This window comes from Lutra lutra, chromosome 5 (genome assembly GCF_902655055.1).
Source record: "Lutra lutra chromosome 5, mLutLut1.2, whole genome shotgun sequence".
NCBI classification, from domain to species: domain Eukaryota; kingdom Metazoa; phylum Chordata; class Mammalia; order Carnivora; family Mustelidae; genus Lutra; species Lutra lutra.
The window spans coordinates 31,648,246-31,670,921 of NC_062282.1; the positions used below are offsets into that span (position 1 = coordinate 31,648,246).

General features: G+C 36.6%; 1 protein-coding gene across 1 annotated transcript in view; it reads right to left on the reverse strand.

The window, feature by feature from the left end:
• Nucleotides 1–1,048: 1,048 nt before the first annotated feature.
• The window catches only part of C9 (complement C9), a 63,058-nt gene continuing 41,430 nt past the window's right edge, over nt 1,049–22,676 (reverse strand). The window contains exons 6-11 of the mRNA XM_047731131.1: nt 20,333–20,605; nt 16,068–16,308; nt 13,237–13,362; nt 10,831–11,009; nt 2,469–2,694; nt 1,049–1,490 (exon numbers count right to left, since the gene is read on the reverse strand). Of these exons, the coding sequence (XP_047587087.1) occupies nt 2,470–2,694; nt 10,831–11,009; nt 13,237–13,362; nt 16,068–16,308; nt 20,333–20,605 (1,044 nt within the window). The 3' untranslated portion in view covers nt 1,049–1,490; nt 2,469. The remainder of the gene's footprint in view (nt 1,491–2,468; nt 2,695–10,830; nt 11,010–13,236; nt 13,363–16,067; nt 16,309–20,332; nt 20,606–22,676) is intronic.

A 22,676-nucleotide genomic window follows, 5' to 3' on the forward strand; every position in this document is an offset into this window, starting at 1 on the left:
ACTAGCTCAAAAAGATATATACATCCCTATCCTATAATTACTGCAACATTTTTTACAATAGCCAAGACACGGAAGACACCTAAGTGTCCATTAATGGATAAAGGGATAAAGAAACTGTGGTGTATATACACAATGAAATATTCAGCCACAAAAATGAATGGCATATATGGACCTTGAGGTCATCGTGGTAAATGAAATAAATCATACAGAGAAAGAGAAATACTATATGATCTCTCTTATATGTGGAATCTCAAAGGTCAGAAAAACAAATAAAACACAAAACTCATATAGATATAGAGAATAGATTGGTGGTTGTGAGAGGTGAGGATGGGGTGGGAGAAATGGGTGAACCATTTTTGTTTTATTTTTTGTTATTTTGTTATTTATTTTTTGTTTTATTTTGTATTTTTTGTTTAGTTTTTGTTTTCTTTTAAATAAATTAAATAGGTAATAATAAACAAATGATGAGGAAAGACCCTTACGATTTATTGAAAGTGATAAAAGCCAGACATGGATCAACATATATAATTTACTACCATTGGGTAAAGAACAAAAATGGGGAAGGAAGGATATGTCTATCTCTCTATGTCTCTCTTTCTAAATATATGTGTTTTTTTCTTATTTGCTTGCATATAAAAAAGATGTAGAAATAGACATCAATGATAATAATACCAAATAGTTTTGAATGCTTTCTCCAAATTCAAGTCCTTTGTTAGTCTTTTACATGTATTATCTTACTGCAAGTCCATGGGTCCCAAGCACCTTCTGTCTAGTTTTTGTTTTTAATTGAAGCAAACACATAAAAATCACGTTTTAGGTCATTGGCCCTGCTACTGTGGCCATACCCATTTAGAATAAAAATCAGCATCTTGGCAAATGTCCACTATATATAGAACAGACATAAGGAAGTCCAGGAGTTTATGCTATCATTAGAAACTCATTCTGCTTTAGGAACGCTATGTATTAGATAATGTAGTAATGCTCAATTGATCCAATCAGATTCTGTAGCAGATAGCATTCCCTTGGAAATAGACTCTGAGAATCTGAGTTTGTATGCAGCATATTTATTAGTGTGTGTTCTTGGGGGAAAAAAAATCTATGAGGAGTGTGGAAAGCAAAATTAGGAATAAGGGGAAATTCAATTGTGATGCTCCTGCAACAGAGGGTTCGGCAAATCACATGGGGAGCTCTGAAACTGGATGGCGCTTCTGAGTTGTCCTCATTGAGGCAAGAGGGCTGGCCCATCAAATGCCAACCACACTGACCAGTAAGCAGATAATGAGCCTTCCTCAGGCTGGGAGCATAACCTTGGGTGTGTGGCTGGTTCCTTGTCGCAGGGTGATTTCCGAAGAGAACTGAAATGGTGTGTGAAATGTCAGCAGGTGACACTCCTAGGAGGTGGAGGGATGGGTGCTTGATCCTGAAGGGAGATCTGGGCCGTACACCATGACTTCCCCTTTAGTCTTAGGGAATTGTGAATGCAGGAGGCACTGAGAAAAGGTACAAGTGGTAGAAGCAAAGGGGATAAAGGAAGTGATAAACTGAGTCACAATAGTGTTAGTGTCATTACAATATTAACAACAAGGTAATTAGGTTGCTACAATAGTTTCTGGACATCTTGAGAGACTTCTGTATCTTTAACAATGATAAATGATAGATCTTCATAAACAGCCACCGAAATTGCGGTGACAGCTGGATTATCCCTGTTTCCTGCAATCTGAAAAAGTGAACCCAAAAGACATAGGTCTTATTCAAGGGTATTTATAAGAATACGTGAAGAAAACATTCTCTGGAAAATTAAAAAAATATTAGAGAGATTAGGAATTTTGCTTGCTTGCTTAAAAAAATTACTGTTGACCCTTGAACAATGTGGGGGTGAGGAGCACTGACCCCTGCAGAATTGAAAATCTGTGTAGAACTTTCTATTTCCCCCAAATTAGCCTCCCCCTAATAGCCTCCTCTTGCCTAGAAGCCTTACTGATAATATAGTTGATTAACACATATTTTGTATGGTATATGTGTTATATAGTATAGTCTTATAAAAAAGTAAGCTAGAGAAAAGAAAATGTTATTAAAAAAATCCTAAGGAAGAGAAACTACATTTACAATATTGTAGTGTAAAAAATCCACGTGGAAGTAGATTTCGAACCATGCAGCTCAAACTCATGTTGTTCAGGGGTCAATCATTACAATTAAAAAATGTTTATTCATAGTCTGTTTAAATGCAGAGGTAGAAGATGTAAAATTGTAGAAGATGTAAAACCTCTGTTTAAATGCAGAGGTAGAACATGTAAAATCAGTGACATATAAAGTCTGATTTGTTCATTTTCATTATTCACTCAGTTTTTATATTATGTTTACCTGGATAATCTAGGATGTTTTCACAAATTAATTCAAGGTTAATTTTCAAATTAAGTACCCTCAAACAGCAGTTTTGTTGCTAATAATATATCATAAGTTGTTCTTACCTTAAGTTACTCGTTTACTGGTTTCACAGGCAATCCCCGAAAATGTGATGGGGCAGGAACACAGACATTGTCCATCCAGCAGAATCACTGTACCTCCATTTTGGCACGGGTCACATTTTCCCACATTGAATTCCTTGATGTATTCGTCAATGGCACGTTCCAAATTTTGTTTCCTTAGATGTGCGTCTTTTATGTGTACTGGAACCAGATTATGTATAGGAGATAGCTACAAGAAAGCAAACCATTTAATTTTAGGGTTTTTTCTACTGATGGGGCTGAATTTTTTTTTTTTTTTATCAATTCGTTAATTCAACAGAAGCTTATTTAATGATTCGTATTGGCAGATATCATGTTAGTCATAGTAGTGACCAAAACCAGGCATAACCTCTGTGATCATGGAGATCACATCATGGAGGTAAGAAGACTGATAGTAAAATAATCATACAGACTGGGGCACCTGGGTGGCTCAGGTGGTTGAGCCTCTGACTCTTGGTTTTGGCTCTGGTAGGGCTCTGTGCTCTGTGGGAAGTCAGCTTGAGATTCTCTCTCCCTCTGCCCCTCCCCCATCTCTCTTTCTCTAAAATAAATAAATGAATCTTAAAAAAAAAAGACTTTAGTAGTCACCAAAACTAGGCATGATTTCTATGATCATGGGGATCACACTGTGGAAACGAGAAGACTGATATTAAACCGATCATACAGATAAACTCAAAATGGAAGCTATGGTAGGTGCTATATGGGATGGGTAAATGTGTTTTAAAAATGCACAACCATGGATTTAAATGTTTCACAAGATCATGTATTGATGCTATTTGTGAATTGTTTTTGCTGTCTTTTCTGTTCCTCTTCTCTTCTACTAGGTAGCCAAGGGCTCGCTATCTCTTGCTGACGTGGAGGGTTTGGGTGTAAGACCAAGAACAGAAAGCTCCCAAAGGCAAATTCTTTACTGCCCCTAACCCCCTGCCCAAAAGCCTGAACTCACTGAGAAATTTTTGCAGGGAGAATATTTCAATATCAAATTTAATTAGACTTAAAGAAAATGAAGTAAAATGATTTATTCTGTACACTTAAATTCCTGGAATAAGATACACAGTTGTTACAACTGATGCAGGGAAGCTTGGAAAGGCTTTCCTGAGAAAATGGCCCTTAAGCTGAGATTTGAGAGTTTGAGGGTGCTGGGCCAGAAAGAAGAATACTCCAGTCATACAGAAGTTCTATGGGGGAGACCATAACATATATTGAAAGTGTGTATCATATGCCTACGTAGGCAAATTCAATTGCATGACTCTAAAGAGCTATTTGAGTAAATAAATCATTGGAAATTGAGGCCCTTGCATGGCATAACACTTTGAAACAGAAGGCCACAAAATTTAAAAGAAATTGGAATCCAAAGACTCAAGAAAGAGGAGATAAAAAGAAAATACCAAAAATTCCTATATAGGAGTAATGATGGATTAAACAATATCAACTGATTTTTTTTTTCCTCTGAGGACAATGACAAAAGATGAACAAATAAACCAAAGGTAAAAATCTGTTTGATCGCCCTGGAGACCTAATCAGACTACTTATTGGAATAAGATCTGGGAGGAGGTGGAAATGCAGTGAGGTGAGCCTAGTGTTTTTGGGCCACAGTCCCCTTGACACATTTCCTAATTTGGGAATAGGCAGTAGAGGGGCTGAGGTAAAGTAGCACAAATTACTGGGCTGGGGAAAAAAGGTTGGTATTCAGGAACAGCAAAGGAAAACAACACATGCTTTGTTGGGACCCAAAGGACTACAGCCCTAGAAGTAAGAAGGAATTGGAAGTGGGGTAGCTCTGGCAAATACTGCAGTCTGGTTTGCATTAGAATAAACTTGAGGGCACCTGGGTGGCTTATTTGCTTAAGCATCTGACTCTTGAACTCGGCTCAGATCTTGATCTCAGGATTGTGAGTTCAAGCCCCTCTTTGGGCTCCATGCTGAGTGTGGAGTCTACTTCAAAAATAAAACTTAAAAAAAAAACCCCACAGAATAATCTTGAAACATTGTAACCCCAGAAACAAATAAAATCATCTCAGGCCTCAAGCTAACAATTTTTATAGTATCCAGCCCCTAATAAAAATAACTAGGTACACAAGGAAACAAGGCAACATGAAAGAGAACCAGTAGGAATACCAGAAACTAGAAGCAGAGCTGAGAGAATGCCATCGTTAAGTGACTAGACTTTTATATGAGCAGGGGGAATAAAAGAAGAGATCAACAATTTTAGCAGGAAACTGGAAATTATTTTTTAAAATAGAGGATTTGAAAAAAAATAGAACTATTATAAGTTGATATTATAATATTCCAATTAGTGGACTGGTTACATAGCAACTGTGATACAAATGAAGCAAAGTTAAGGAACTGGAATATAGCACAGAAGAAAATACTGACAGCGAAGCATAAAGAGATAAAAGACAAGGAAATACAGAAAGAGGAAACATAAAAGACAAGAGTGAGAAAGTGAAAGACCCACATAGTTTGAGTCCCAGAAGGAGAAACTATTTAAGAAGCAATATTTGAAGAGCTCATGGTTGAGAATGAAACAAGCCTGTGAAAGACAACAAGGTAACCCAGGAACGAGAAGCAAGGTGACAATTTTTTCTTTTTCACACCTAGGCATATCAGAGTAAAATTGCTAAAACAAAACAAAACAAAACAACCCACACCAAAACCCAAAACCCAAAAACCAAAAAATAGAGTACATCTTAAAATAATCTTTTTTTCTTAAGATTTTATTTTTAAATCATCTCCACCCAACATGGGGTTCAAACCCACAACTCTGAGATCAAATGCGCATGCTCTACTGACTGAGCCAGCCAGGGGCCCCAAATCTTCGAATCATCTCAGTAAAAAAGCCATAGTACTTTGAAAGTAGACTGATACCTGATTGTAACAGATAAGATCAATAACACAAATTATTCTAGGACAATGAGATATTCATAAGAGATTTTTTTAAAAGATGACCTTGAAACTTCTATCACACACACACACACACACACACACACACACACACACACACAACTAGATTGACTGTAGAAACAAAAGTAAAAACAAAACAATAAGGCTTCTGGAAGATAGTATATAGAAGAGTATCTTCAAGACCTTGAAGTAAAGAAAGATTTAAATAGGACACAACAGCATTAACTATAGTGGAAAGAAATACACAAAATCTACACTATAATTCCTGACATGATGTACTGAGAAGGACATAGCATCACTTCTGTGGTATTCTCACCAAAATGCATAACCTTAATCTTCTCTAAGCCTAAATTGAGAGACCTTTGACATAACAGGTGACCAAAACTCATCAAAACATGTCAAGTCAAAAAAAATGTCAAGGTCATGAAAGATAAGAAAAGTCTGAGAAAATGTCCCAGGATGGATGGAACTAAGGGGACATGACAACTGATTGCAATGTAGGATTTTGATTGGATCTTACCAAAAGAAAAAGGATATTAGGGGAAAAAACTGAAATTTAAATAAGGTTAGACAGTGTTACTTTTCTGATTTGATCAACTGTACGATTGTTATGTAAGTTGTTAACATTCAGGGCTTCTGGTTTATAGGGTGTACGTAAACTCTGTGCTATTTTTGTAGTTTTACTGTCTGTAGTATTTATGCAATTTTACAGTAAATCTAAAATTATTTCAAAATAAAAAGTACACAAGAGAATATCTGTTATAAAAAATGTATCCTAAAGGGTCAAAATCCTCAAGTGAAAGAAAACATTTATTATACTTTCAAGTGAGAATAAGTTCGTATCCAAAATATACCAAGAAGTTCCACAGTCCACATAAATGTTCACCAGCACACTCTGTTTTATGAGTTAGTATATGGGATTTAGACTTCAACAATGTCCTATTTATTTGGAAGAAAGTAGCCTCTTACCGACATTGCCACATTGGCATGAACAACATAAGCATGTGGCAGAATTATTTTGGTTTTTAGGAAAAGAAATTCATCTTGTTTTACCCTTCAAAGGAAAGTCAAGGCCAGATAATCTAAGATACAGGAATAGAGGGTCATGGAGAAACTACATGTGGATGAAATGCATGAGCAGTGTTCCAAGAGATAAAGACGAAGGTCATGCAGTGATCACAGTCTGAGAGGAGCCTCAAACCCTGCAGGCAAAAGTCCCACAAGAAGACAAGGAACAATTAAAGTGTACTTTGGGGGGCACTTGGGTGGTTCAGTGGGTTAAGCCTCTGCCTTTAGCTCAGGTCATGATCTCAGGGTCCTGGGATTGAGCCCTGCATTGGGCTCTCTGCTCAGCGGGGAGCCTGCCTCCCCCCCTCACCCCCTGCTGCCTGCCTCTCTGCCTACTTGTGATCTCTGTTTGTCAAATAAATAAATAAAATCTTAACAAAAATAAAATAAAATATACTTTGGGAAGTGTTCCTAAAGAACCACATCTTTTTCTGATGAACTTTAGCTCTCTACTAATTAAGAAAACAGTTCTAATTTTTCTCCTATCCTAGTTAACTCTGTCTACCATTTGTAGATACTTTCAGTGGAGGTAATCTGTCACAAAACTTGCCAACATACAAATTAATGGAAATATAATTTAATATGAAGTACGTTGAATTCTTTCACAGGCTTCCAAACTAATTAAACTTTGTGCCAAATGTAGTTTGTTGATAGAGGAGTGTTATTTTCATCCCTATACAAGAGAGTTAGGAATGATTTTCGCTACATCTTTATAACTGTAATGGCGACAGCTCAGAGCACTTGTACTACAGCTCTTTAAAAAAGTTAACACTCTTTGACATCCAGGGGATCACTGCTAAGAGTTGCACAATATAACAAAAGTGGCAGGTAAATAGTTCATTGTGCCTCAAGTTGCTCCAGAAAGAGCTTAATGTAGCTTGACTTGCGAGTGCATTTGAAGGGTAAATTTGGTTGAGGGAAATGAGAAAGGGAGAATGGAGGATGGAAAAGTCAAGATGAGGGCAAAAGCAACACAAAATTCTTGCCAGGAGGACCTACCCATTGGCATGAGCTGGGTCATAAATTTGGGTAATTTTCTAAGGCATTGAGTAAGACAACTGAATGTAATAGTCACATGTATATAAGAAATATTTACACGATTTCCAAGAGAAACAAAATGATCCTTAACACTGAGATTAAAGAAATGTATCTCCCATGAGTTCTCATAAAGGAGACGGTAGTATTATGTAACATCCCTTTAGTAAATAAAGTAGTGGGTTATGTAACTTTGGTTTTTATAATGCCAAGACAGGGTTTTACAGGAAGCCAACTTGCTATTCACTAGCTGTACTGATCTCTGCTGCTTTGCTCTAGAGGAAATAATACACTTTAGATCTCTCTGGCCATCATTAATAAATGTAATTTCCTCAGCTGACATTTTTATAACTAGTCTGTAGCAGTGAGCTTAAGAAGAAACCCAGTTCAGGGGCACCTGGGTGGCTCAGTGGGTTAAAGCCTCTGCCTTTGGATCAGGTCATGATCCCAGGGTTCTGGGATCAAGCCCCACATCGGGCTCTCTGCTCAGTAGGGAGCCTGCTCCCCCGCCCCCCACCTCTGCCTGCCTCTCTGCCCACTTGTGATCTCTGTCTCTCAAATAAATAAAATCTTTAAAAGAAGGAGAAGGAGAAGAGGAAGAGGAAGAAGAAACCAAGTTCAGCTATCTGTTGAGCTAAAAGAAATATTATGTTAACATTCAGGCAAGCTGGAAACTGAATTTATATACTTCCAAGAAAGTTGAAGTTCTGACAAAAGTTAATACTGAAGGCAAGGCCTTATTGCTACATGAAGAAGGGCAGAGGAAAAATTCTTGGGCTGGGTTAACACATTCCTCAAAGAAGTGGTTTAGTGTCTGCTGAAGCATATGGGTGAAGCGAAAATCAAAGTAGAGCTTGGTACTACTTAGTAGAGCATGGCCTTAATTACTTTATTTTTTTTTTTTTAAAGATTTTATTTATTTATTTGACAGAGAGATCACAAGCAGGCAGAGAGGCAGGCAGAGAGAGAGGAGGAAGCAGGCTCCCTGCTGAGCAGAGAGCCCGATGCGGGGCTCGATCCCAGGACTCTGAGATCATGACCTGAGCCGAAGGCAGCGGCTTAACCCACTGAGCCACCCAGGCGCCCCCAATTACTTTATTTTTTTATTTTAGTTTTTTCATAGTTACTTTAGCATGGAAAAATATATTATGTTATGATATGTTATGTTATGTTGTGTTATGTTGTATATAACTGTTTTACTTAGAAAACCTTCATAAAATTCTTTAGAGTAATAGAACTTCCTAGTGTTTTCTCCAAGATAAGCTGTTTGTAACATAAATACCTAGATAATTGATTTAATTGGCTCAGAGGATCAAACATAAACCAGGTAAGAGTTTAGGGTAGGTGGGGAGAGGTTTCACCAATTCTTTAAGTAATTAAATAGAAGGGTCAAGTATATTAAAATTAAGATCATCCCTGGTGTTTGAACATGTCATCCATAGACAAGAGAATGCTTCAGCGTAACAAAGAATTAATTAGTGATTACAAATTGTTTAATTACCCCTTGAAATAGCTTCTAAACCAGAAAGACATTTCTACTGGATTTATAAAATCAAAATAATTTGTAATCTATTTTAAGGTCAAACCAGACTATATATCATATCTCTTTAGGAATTTAAAAGCCACACAAAGTCAATTAAAAATATAGCATTTTACTATTTTCTGCACTTCATCTACAAGAAGATACATTTTTAAAAGTAGTTTCTCGGTGACTTACTATAGCTATCATTTTCTTATGTAGAACATTCATATAAAAAGTTCAGTCTTCCAGTATATGAAGAAAGAAACTTAAACAGGTAGTTTAGATGGAATGCCCACTAATCTAAAAATCTGGAGATCAATATTTGCCTTCAGTATAAGATAGACTATATTTTGCATCCAGCCAGTGGGACTGTCCAAATAGAGTTGATGAAGGTCTTTGAATAGTTGTAGCAAATCTAGTAGTGAATCTTCAGCAGATGCTTTATTTATTTGAGATTTTTTAAAAATTGGCTCTAGACTATGACAGATGATGATTAAGGCCTTCTCAGAGAACAATCTTGGATCCCTACAAGGACAGCTGAACTTCCTTTGAGATGAAGGGATGAGAAGACAAGGCAGTTTAGGTGTCCATGTGGATGTAAACATCTTTCTAAATGAATTCTTTTTTTTCCATTTAAGATTTTTCTGACATAGATTTATTTTTCCCGAGTTCAAAATAACGAATTTAAATGTGACTTAAACATAATAAAATAAAAGGGTCTCTTCTGACTATAACTTTATATATAGACATGCTATTTTGGCCAACTTTTTCTCCCTGTTTGTCCTCCTTGGGGCAAAGTATTTGAAGTTTCATTGATATGTTAGCACATCTATGAATGGCTAGATTTCTACGACTTAAACAAAAAGTAGATTACAATTTTCCAGTTCTGAGTTCTCCCTCTACATAAATGTAATAGTTTTGGTAGCTTCATTCACTCTTTAAAGACAGTAAAAAGGGATGAAGAAACAAAAATTCCCAGTAACTAGTCCTATCAAAATGCCAACATGACTATAACTGAAGTTAATCAAACTAAAGTCAAGGATCATCAAAGATAAATCTGACCTTAGAGAAAACTGTGAAAACTACAGGGAAAATTGAAAGCTATAAGAGGAAGCAGGGAAACAAATAAGGGATAAAAGAAAACACATACCTTTTGAAGTAAGTTTGGAGAGAGAGTGATGGGGCTAAATGAGACTAGCATTTATATTTTTACAATTACAATGCAGTTTGGTTCCCCAAGAAATAAGGACTAGTGGGTTTATAATCAGAAGGCTATAATCAAGATACAAAAAAGAAAGAAATTCTGGATCCTAAGAACTGCTCACCCTTGGTCTTATTTTCTGAGACCTTATGAACTTCCCTTTCGTGAAGGCCTTTCATGATTCTCTTGTGTTGGAAGTGCTGCAATGAAGTCCCCTAAAAGCAAGGGATAACCAGGGGCAGGTGGATGGGAACTAATAATTCTTGAATACCTATTTTGTGCCAGTCTGTGCTAGGGGATCTATGCAAGCAATGCCACTAAATCCTCAAAACAAACATAAAGCCCTGGAGGGTTTAGTGTTGCAGAGGTCAGAGAAGTTTACATGTTTAGAAGGCAGAGACCCAAATTCAGCCTGGGTTGGTGTGATGCCTGGAGTCACACCTCTCCTCTCTGTCCTTCTTTTTTCTGGGGATGAGATAGGAGTGTGTTGGAATGCGCACATCTCTTTCAGATGAAGTTAACTGTTCATCTGAACCCACAGTTACGTTTAATAAAAATATGTAAAAGTCTTCTATTTGAAAATAAACATTCCTTACTTTTTGGTTTACGAGCACTGGAGCATCACTTAAGGAAGTGGCCCAATTTACAAAGTCAGTTATATCAATCGTCTTGGCTCCTTTGAGAAGCTTCTCTTTCAGTTCATATGCGTATTTTGGGGTTCCTCCTCTTATGAGTGAAATAACGTTATCGATGATGCCATCACGGCTAATGTTTACTGAGAAGAGAAAGAGGATATAAATGAAGCATTTATAGTCCTGCAACATTTGATTAACATTTACTGAACCCTTTCATAAAGTATCATCTAGTATATTCATTGAATTTTATGTAATTTTTTTTACCCCAAATCTCTAGCAATTTTTATGAGTAGCCAATGGTAGACTTCAATTGTCTTTTAAAAAATAAAAACAATAGGACAGTTGAGATACATTGATGTTTCCAAGGTCATCACTTATGCACATACACACATAGGAAGTACACATGACTTTGGGCTACACTATACATTTTTTGTTTCAGACTTACCTTCATAATTAGATTTTATATAGGTTTGTATTAAACTACTTTAAAATTATGAAAAATCAAAGAGTGTAAAAAAGAATCAGGTGGAAAGAAAAATTTCTTTCTATCTTACATTCCTACCTATCTCTCTCCTTCAGTCTCTCTCTCCAGACTAAACCACTTTTAACAAAATTTGTGAACCTTACAGAACTGTAAATTTTTCAAACTGGAAAGGAATTTAAGGATTTTTAGTTATACTTCCTCATTTTTCTAAATGAGAAAACAGACCAGACAGGTGGAGTGACTAGCTCAAGACTAGCTTAAGGGCCAAATATTGAAATTAGGACACTTAATGGCAAGTTCAGTTTTCTTTGCATTTCATCAATGGTTTCCAATAATGGCCACATGTTAGTGGTTGGTATGTTTTAAAGTATCAGGCTTTCTTCTCTCTGCCTCCCCACTATCATCTGATTCTTTAAAGGCGAGCCTCAACCCTTTGTATGTCTGAAAATGCTCTCAAATTAGATTAAAGATTAAGAACTCCAGCACTACCTCATGCTTGTAAATATGCTAAATATTAACAAGTCAAGCAACATTTATACCAAAGATATTTATATTTTTATATATTTATTTATTTATTTTTTAAAGATTTTATTTATTTATTTGACAGAGAGAGATCACAAGTAGGCAGAGAGGTAGTCAGAGTGAGTGGGGGAAGCAGGTTCGCCATTGAGCAGATAGCCCGATGTGGGGCTCGATTCCAGGACCCTGGGATCATGACCTGAGCTAAAGGCAGAGGCTTTAATCCACTGAGCCACCCAGGTGCCCCGATATTTATATTTTTAAAAGGTTATGCACTGATTGAATGTTAAGGATGGATTGAGATTGCCCCTCAGTTTTATTGAACTATACTGACACACTGTAAAAGTTTAAGGTGTACAGAGCATAATGACTTGACATACACACACACACACATATATATATGTGTATATATATGTGTGTGTGTGTGTATGTGTGTGTGTGTATTGCAAAATGATTATCACAATAAGATTAGTTAACATGCATCACCTCATAGAGTTTACAAAAAATTTATTTTTTCCTGGAATGAGAACTTTTAGTATCTACACGCTTAGCGACTTCCAAACATATCACATGATACTATTAACTCAAGTCATCATGTTGTACATTATATCCCCAGGATTTATTTACCTTATAACTGGAAGTTTGTACCTTTTGACTGATTGGATAAAGGTGGATTGGTGGTTTTGAGTCAGAGGGAAGGCTGTTAGGGGAATGGTTTTGGTCTTCTTTCTTTCTTTCTTTCTTTTTTTTTTTTTTTTAAAGATTTTATTTATTTATTTGACAGAGAGAGATCACAAGTAGATGGAGAGGCAGGCAGAGAGAGAGAGAGAGGGAAGCAGGCTCCCTGCTGAGCAGAGAGCCCGATGCGGGCCTCGATCCCAGGACCCTGAGATCACGACCTGAGCCGAAGGCAGCGGCTCAACCCACTGAGCCACCCAGGCGCCCGGTCTTCTCCTTTCTTAAAGGTCACACAGGGTCCTGCCACTAGCCCATTCGAAGCTTTGTTAAAATAAGGGGGAAGAAAGGAGATCTTTCCTGGAGACATTTTTCTACCATTGGCCCTCTACTATTGTCATGATAAATATGCATATCTACAATGACCACCTAGTAAAGGCCTTTTCCAGAGCTGCACGCTGTGTGACCTGCACAATGCAATGAATACATGTCCGTGGGTTGCTTGTGTTTATAATGGTTTGGAAACTACTGTAAAGATAAAATAATTTTGAAGAACTTTAACTTTTTTTAAACAAAGTGTATAGACAATAAGGAGAGTTTATAGTGAAAGCACAGTGCTCACAGACAATCTCATTGACAAAAAAAAAATCCTCCTTTTTTTTTAAAGTAGTGATTTAGGTCATACTTACCAGTATTACCTTCACCCTTCTTTAAACAACCATCTTTATTAAAATTTCCGTCGAGTTCAACTCCAGCTTTCAGAGAAAAACCCAGATCAAACCCGAGGCATCTCTGTACATCCCTTAGTTCAACACCTGTTTAATATATTTAGTTGAAAATTATTAAATAACATATATCAATATCACAAATGAATTCTGATTTTGCTATTTTGTAAGAAATGTACTAACTGGGATTCCTAGATATTACTGAGCTCAAATTCCAGGTCATATCTGCCCTACCTTGTTCTCATATTAGAATCTAGTGGCCTCCTTTTGAATTTGCTTATCAACTTACTAACAGAAGACAAGTAAATTTACTCCTTGTCAGAAGACAGCAGTTACAGTAAAGTCTTTTACCTCTAAAATCATGGAAAGGAGACATTGACATCTAACATACATTGAATGCTTATCATATATACAACATCATTCTTAGCATTTCGTACGCATCAATTAGTTTAGTCCTCACGCTGGCCTTTTGAAGAAGGTTCTATTATGGTCCTCATCTTACTGATGAGGATATGGAATGGCAGAGCAGATAAGTAATCTGCTGGTGGAATTTGGTAATTAGCAAAGTTAGTATTTCAACCAGAGTTGTCTGGTAGTTAAGCACTTCTCTGTATTGACTTCATAATTGGGTCGTGGGAGGCATCAATATCCCATGATCATCTTTAGAAGACTGTTCATTATTAAGGTAGCTAGTTTATTGCTTTAAGCAGGTGGCTTATAGAGATGACAATTTTATTTTATCCTATGAATGCTACTTAGTAGATATCAGTCTTAGAAGCTGACTCACTGTGGTATGTGGATGCCACAGTTCCTAGGAAGAAAAATCCTAATACTTAATTGAAGTATATAATTTATTATCTATTTAAAAGAGAGAATAATTATTTTGATTTAAACTGCCTCAGTTCACTGACCATGTTGGTTTTTGCTCTTATTTATCATTTCAGATCATACACACACACATGCCAAAATGCTTTATGAAAAAGGAAAGGGAGAAGTTAAGTTAAACCTAGGGTTTCATGGTTAAATTTAGAAGTTGGGATCTGGGAACATTCAGGAATTCATTTATTCAACAAATATTTTTTGTGTATACACAACTAGTGAGAACTTGAAAAATGTCAGGTGGCTTTCCTCATGAGAAAGGGAGAGGGTGGATAAAAATGGAAGACCACCCTAGAAATCCAGAATACTAAATTTCCAACTGTAACCTAAGAGGCATAAAGACTTCGATTCTGAAGATGGGGATGAAAATACATAAGTGATCCCAATGCTTAGATTCTCTCCCTCCGCTGTGGAGCATGAAAAATGTTCCGACAGGATCTGGACATCCCAAATCTAGGTGTAGGACATGGCTTGGTTCTCAGGTATTTCCAATGAAGAAGTAAGAAAGATGACTTTCCTCTCAAAGGTACCAGAACTGACCTAATGATCCTTGTCTACTAAGGCCAGATGCTAAGTAAATTTAAGTTGCTAGGTCTGAGTTATCCAAGATTAAAGATTCAGCCCATGATGCTTTTTCTCCAAAGCAACTCTTAGCTTGAAGTATTCCTTGTGTTTTGATCATCCTTGCCGAGCCTTTCCCTTCTGATTTTCAAGTTACTCAAGACATAGTCCTCTTGTACCCCTCATCCATGTGATATCTATCAAAATAGCCTACCAGGCAAGACTCATGAAACTTCATTATTCTATCTCACAGGATATAGCCCTATAGGGCAGTATAAGCCAGATAAACTCATATTCACTCCCCCCGTCTGTGTTTCTCTCTGCTCAAGACTGAGGCATCAAGAACAATTTGTTCTGGCTAGGTCATATTGGTTCCATCTATAAAGCGCTTATCAACTGTGTGGGCAATGTCATACTTTAAGCTCATAGCCATATCCCATTCTTCATGTGACACAGAGGCTATAGGGAAGGAATGATGGAAAAGGTTTTGGGCAACACTTCCCTCCCTAAGAGATACGCTGAAAAATGCTGAGGGTGGAGAAAGGAGATATGCTGGCACTTATCTCCTCTTTAAGGAATATTATAACTAGATGTAATGACTCACAAAATAAATAATTAAAACTTATTAACACAGTCACTTTGCATCTACTTTATTCTTAAAAATCTTAAATGAAGCCATTAGGCCAGTAAGGTAACTATGTAGTACAGAGACCTTTCCTGTATATGTGGCAGACATTGATGGTCAACCATAGCCTTCTTTCCACATTTCAAGTGTGGTCAGGAATCCACCCAACATGGACCCAATTCAACTACCACCTTGTGATTAGACTTGTCATAAGATGAAGTAAACTGATTTTCTACCCTTGCTTTAAGAAACTATATGTATACAATCTTAACATTACTTTCTTCCTCCTCCCTAAAAGAAATTTAGAACATAATTTTCTTCCAATATTGAAGAACCCTTTGGAAGATGATTGTCATGCATATAATTGAACCGGTTTATTGATTAAGAAATAGATTATATAAATTATGTCTCTTGAAAAAAATTATGTCTCTTGTACTTTTTTCACATTTTAAGTAGAATTTCACTAAAAGCAGTATCCCAAACTGATATTAAATTACAGTATAATTTTGTACATTTCTCAATAGTGCATGACCAAGTCATCTTGTTTAAGATAGAAGTCAATTTGTTGTCTGATAGGGTTTTAGATGCCCAAGGGAAGGGAGAGCATTCTCTCAAAGAAGCAGGTTATAGGACTTTATTTTAAAGCCTTTAGCCATTGAGAGAGATTAGCAAAAGGAATAATGATTGGTTAAAACAGCATTAGAAGTTAGAATTCTATTTCCAAGTATACCTTTCTCTTTCATGGATGTTTTATCCAAAACATATATTAGTTCATAGAATCCTCCTAAAGACCCAGAGCTACTGTAGTGGGTTCCATAGGTTTCCAAAAATGCAAAATATTCCCCCTTTGCGTAGGTACTTGGCAGAGCTTTTATATCATCCAAGAAAGTTTTTGTCAGAACGACATCCCGACTTCTCATCACAAATCTCCCCAGTTGAATTTCTCCTTTCACAAGCAGAAACATTTTTTCCTTGGTTGTAGAACAGAAGGAAAAAAAATATGAGTTTCATCACTGCTATTTCAAATTTAAAAATCACAAAAATAAAAAAAATCACAAAAACTCACAAAATTTAAAACTTTAGAACCAGGAAATAAATGTTTTAGCAGTGACCATAAATGACCACTTTAACCCAGTAGGGTGACAAACTCAAAATGCGATTAGTCTGCACTGTTGATGAAAATGGGCAGCAATTGGAACTCTCAAACACTGCTGGAGGGAGCCTGATTGCTGTGGAGAACCGCTTGGCAATTTCTTATAAAAATAAACACACTTCTACCCTGTGGTCAGCAATTCCATTTCTACTTAGTTACCTAAGATCAGTGACAAAATAGTCCAAAATAGTCCACAAAAAGATCTATATGAGACTTTAGGAGCAATGTTAGTCAGAAGAGCTTAAAACTAGAAACCACTCAAATGTCCAGAAATAAAAGAATTGATCAACAATTTGTGGTATGTTCACAAAAAGGAATACTAGTTAGCAATACAAAGGAACAAACTACCGATATACTCAACAACATAAATATATCCCAAAAATATTATGCTGAATGAAAAGAGACACAAAAGAGTTTGTACTGTATGATTTCATTTATATGAAGTTCTAGACCAGGTGAAATTAAGCTATGGTCAGAGAAATCTGAAGAGTGGTTGCTTCTCAAGCAGTAGGGGATTGACTGAAAAGGGCATGAGGGAATTTTCTTGAGGTGATGAAAATGTTCTACATCTTTTTTGATAAAGTGATTACACAAGTGGATACAAAAGTCAAAGCTCATGGAACTACAGGCTTAAAATATTTGCTACTTGCATTTTATCGTTTGTAAGTTATACCTCATTAAGTTGATTATAAAATGTTGACAATGGAAGGAAAGGTAAACATTCTATATGCAGCCCAATTTTGCAGACAGGAAAATTCTGATCCAACCTGCTCTACCTAAAGTGCTCTATCAAGTTATTTGCCCCAAATCACAAAAATAGTCTGTGGCAGTGATTAGTACCACAAACCTAGGTCTCAGGTCTCCCTGCTCCTTCTACTACATCTTTACAATTTTTGATAACAAAGATAGGATAGACAACACTTTTAAGACATGCAAACTAAACAAGTGAATAGTTAAGCATTCCTAGGGATGATGGCTTCAATTTCCAGGAGAAAACTGAGGCAGTGACAAAGAACTATGTGTTTCAACGTCCCATACTGTCCCAGTCAAAACTAAACTACAAGGACACTTACGATTTTGTAGATGGTTCATTTAAGTTTCTCCTGCTACAGTTGCAGTTAACACATGTTGATTGCATAGAAGTTTAAAACATTTTACTATTTTTTAAAGTATATCTTGGTGTATACGAACATCACACCAAACTTCCTGTGTTTTAGAAGCACAACTGTTCACACTATATGACTTTAGGTGATGGTCAGTGATTCAGTCTTCAACAATAATCTTAAAGAAACTTACTCCATACATAATTAAGTCATATGAATTCACCTTCTGATGACCTGCAAAATAATTCTCATTGGAGTCTCAAAGGTGCACAAAACATATTTGGATTCCTTTTCATTGTTGCTAAAATTAGGAGGTATAACTGTAAGACAGATGTTAATGTTCTTTGGCTCAACTTATTTCAGAGGTAGGTCTTAGATCATTTCCATCCAAACATAAAGTTGTTCCTTCCATCTTAGATAATAAATACAAAATCTCTTGGCCTCACTTGTTTAATCATTTGCTACAAATTTCTTTGTCTTCATTAGAAGTGAAATTCCTTTAAAGAATTTTCCATACTGGCTGTTTTCAATTCCTCTAAAATCTAATTCAGTCATGCAGCTCTGCTTACGACTTCAGCAAAACTTCTCTTGTCAAGGTCACCAATGACCTTCACAATGCTAAAGCCAGCAGTGGTTACTTCTTAGTCCTTTTTTGACATATTAACACATTTGACACAGTTCATTACTCCTTTCTCTTTGATAGGGTTTATTTTCTTATCTTCTAGGGCAGTTCTTCTCACATTATGAAGTGTAGACAGATCACCCATAGAATCTACCTGTAAAATGCAATTCTGATTCAGTAGGTCTGTGTTAGAGGCTGAGGTTCTAGCTTCCCAATGATGCTGATCCATGGACCACACTTTGAGTAGTGAGGTCCTAGGGCGTTATTGCCACTTCTTGCTGTCCTCTGCCGGTTCTTCCTCTTTTGCCAGACCTTTTCTCTTTCTGTTGAAATTTCTTGAGTTAAGTCTTGGATGTTCCCTTTTCTATTTACATTAACTCTTAGGGATCCCACCAAACCCTAAGACTGTGAACAGTCCCTACATATGAACAACTCCCAAACTTACAGCTCAATCCCAAATCATTTTGCCAAATTCCAGACTTATAACACCAACTTCCTACTTCACATCTCCAAGTGAATGTCTAATAGGCATCTCAAACTTAATCTAAAATTGAACTATTGTTTTTCTTCTTTCAACCTGCTCTACCTAAAGTGCTCTCCATCTAAGTTGGTAGCAATTTCCAGCCTTCCAGTTGCTCAGGCCCGAAATCTTTGACTCGTGCTTGACTCTATACCTGTTCTAGCCATCTGCACACAACTGGATTCCTGCAATAGCTTTCAACAAACCTTCTTACTTTTGCTCTTCACTCTCATAATTTCTTCCCATTTAAAATATACTAACATATGTCAGTCTTCTAGTCAAAAATTCTACCGACCTCCCATGTCATTCAGAGAAAAAGCTAAACTCAGAACAGGCTGTGAGGCTGTTCATGATCTGGTTCAGTGTAAACTTTCTAACTCATTCTCTTCTGGTTCACTTTGGCCCAATGGGCAGATATGTTCCCACCTTAGAGACTTGTCTCTAACAGCTCCTTCTGCCAGATACATCATCCCAACTATGACTATTTGGCTATTTCTTCTCCTTCAAATCTTCGCTCAGATTTCATTTCCTTAATGAAGTCTACCCTGAACTTTCTTTTTAGTATTGCCTTTGCCTAGCACTCCTGCTTTCCCTTGTGTTATTCTATTTTTTGCTTTATTCCATGGCATTTATCACTTTCTAAATACTATATATCTTGCTTTTTTGCTATTAGGTTTATTTTGTCTATCTCTCCCTGCTGAACTTTCAGCTCCATGAGGACAGGAATCTTTTTTAGTTTGGTTCACAAATGTATTCTAAGCCCTTGAAACAGTGCCTGGCCACATAAGAAAGCCACATTAAATATTTGTTGTATGATTTAAAGGATTTTCCAGCTGCATAATATGGATGGGTATTATTAACATATTAACATAGAGACAAGGTAGAGAGCCATTCAAAACAATTGTATGATTAGGCACAACGTAAGTACTAAAAGTGAATTATTATTATTTTTAAAAGAGGAGAAGGTATCTAAATATGTGACTGTGTTATCAGAAAAGGAAAAATGAACGTTTTACCTGCATCATACTGATGACAGAAAGTGTTTTCTGTATTTCAAAGGCGATGAAACAAAATTCTAAATCTGACTTAAATATTAAAAAAAGCCTTAAATTAAATGTATGATTACAAAGTAAGCAGACCAATGTCATATGCAATGTGTACAACAATTTCATGGCCTCATTACTTTAGAGATGCTTTCCAGTAAGTAAACAGTCATCAGTGTAAGGCATTGTGATGAATTACCCAGATTCCTCAGTCTGATTCTTCATTGTCATTCTGAAGATGGTATACATTCAACAGTCCATTACCACAATCTCAGTCCAATAGTGTGCTCCGAATTCTTAATACGCTTGTTCTTCTGTTCATCACCATCAAACATCTCACCCCCTTATATTACAACAGATCCCATGGGCCTCTTCTGCAGTTAGCATTCTTCTTCCTGAACTCCTAGCCACACATTTGGGGATTTGTTGAGTATTTTTTTTTTTCCTCTCTCTTCAGTGAACTCTATTTGCTCCAAACACTTAAACTTAAAACAGGGGTTTGGTTAGTTTGAAAAATATCCCATCATATCCTTTGTTTTAAGCTTTGGTCTTACCTTTTGAGAAGAACGTGAGAGTAAGTGCTGGTAAGTCTCATTTTTGGAATATCTGAATCCAAGTTTGCCCCCAACTTCTTTAGGATGGAAAAAATTTTTGTGAGGAGAGTTTTCTTCTTCAGGCATACCTTTATACTTTTCAATTGCTTCAGTAGGTGTGAATTTTAAAGTTACTCCTGCATTAATATTTGATGTCGTCTCTTGGACAATGGTTTTGAATACCTCCATCTGTTCTTCATAACTTTCAGTTCTGAAATTTTTATCGGCTTTGGTCTAAAAGAGAATGATGAAATGCTGTTAAAAACAACATACAAAAAACCACCCAAACAGACACAGATGAAAGAAAAGCAATTATTTGAAAGATATTTGAGCAAGGGAGTTAAGAGTGAAACACCCAAGTGACATCTCTGAGCTCTGATAGGGATTCCATGACTCTGAGGACAGGACACAGGAATCTCATTGTGGGTCTGATTCCTAGTCTATGAAAAAGAAATACCACACACAGCCCAAAGGCTGTTATGAGATAATGCAGTGAGATAATATATATGAAAGGCTTAGAACAGAGCAAGCTTTCAAATGTTAATCTGTTAATAATTAAAGAGCAATTTGCCTAACAGATGTACAATATATTACCATTTGTGTAAAAAAAGAAAGGAAGAAAGATATGATAAAGCCAACCCTGACTGAAGGCTAGCACAGCTTTGAATATTTTACACATGTTAATTAATTTAAGCAGAAAGGTTAAGACTTGAGCTCTGCACTCTCAACCTTTACACTCTCTTGTCCCTTAGTACATATATATACACATAAATAAATAATAAAAAAAAATAAAAAAAATTTAAAAAAAGAAAGAAAAGGAAAGCAAGCAAGCTAAGAAAGGTTTTTATGTGCACCCAGAATTACTGGAAAAATCGACAAAGCTAAGTGTTTGCCCTTGAGAAGGGTAACTGTGAAAGGGAAATCTGGAATGGGAGCAGGTTTATATTTCCTTGCATAATCTTTTGTGATGTTCAGACTTTTTGACTGTTTTTTTTTTTTTAACCCTTGTTTTGTTTTGTTTCCATGTCTTGCATGGAAACAAAACAAAACAAAACATACAAACAAAAAAATACCCAAACTAAACAACCTACTTAAAAATTGAAACTTTCAGTTAAAGAATTCTTTGTCAACTTGACAATTGTCAGGCATCAGTGGGAGGTTTGTCAATTTCAGTGGTTAAACTCTTTCCGGAAGTCCTCTGCAATATGTTGTAAGTTTTGCCTGAGAAGGAGCCACCTATCTCTACAGTCAGTGGCACAGATTGGATTCGTAGTGTACATTGGGGGACAGTTCTGCACAGGGAATGCTATGGTCTGAATGTTTATGTCCCTCCACAAAAATCCATACATTAAAATACTAATGCCCGTGGTGATGGTTGGGCAGAGGGGGAACTTTGGGAGGAGGCTTCATGAATGAGGTTAGTGCTGTCATAAAAGTGACCCCACAGAGCTCTGTAACCCCTTCCACTGTATGAGGATGCAAGAAGTCTGTAGCCCAAAAGAGGGCCCTAACTCAACCAGACAAGCACTCTAATCTCTGACTTCAAGAACTTCGGATGTTCTCATCTTCAGAATTGTGAGAAATAAATTTCTGTTTTTTTTTTTTTTTTTTTTAGCTACCCTGTTTCTGGTATTTTATTATACTGGCCTGCATAGACTCAGACAGGGAAGCTAAAGTTCCCATCTAATGGGAATGACTAAAATGTATATAATTTTCATTAAATTTAGGCATGCTGGGAGAAGTGCTCAATGTAAAGGGTTGAGTAGCCTAACCACATCACTTCCCTGTTTAAAATCTTTCAGTCTTCCCACTGCCTTTAAGATCAAGTCTAAACTAGACTTATTCCAAGTTCATCTCTCCCTGACTGTATTCCAACCCTTTAGACACATTTTTTTTTTTAAATTTTTATTTTCAGAGCCTGTGCTTCTTCCCACCACAGAGCTCTTTTATGCTGCTTTTACTTTCTGGAATGTTCTCTGATATCTGCCTCCCCCCCGCCCCAAGAACCTAACACAACACATTCTCTCACATATACACACTATATGGCTTGACCTGGTTAATTCCTATTCCAATTTCAAGTCTTAGCTTAAAAATCACTTCTTCAGGGTTGAAGGGTTCTTTCCTAATCCCATAGACTATGAATCCATTTTCTATAAGCTCTCATGCCTCTTAAAATTTAAAAAAAAATGCAGGGTGCCTGGTGATGCAGTTAGTTAAGTGTCCAGCTCTTGGTTTTGGCTTAGGTCATGATTCCACAGTCCTGAGATTGAGCCCCATATTGAGCTCCCCACTCAGTGTGCAGTCA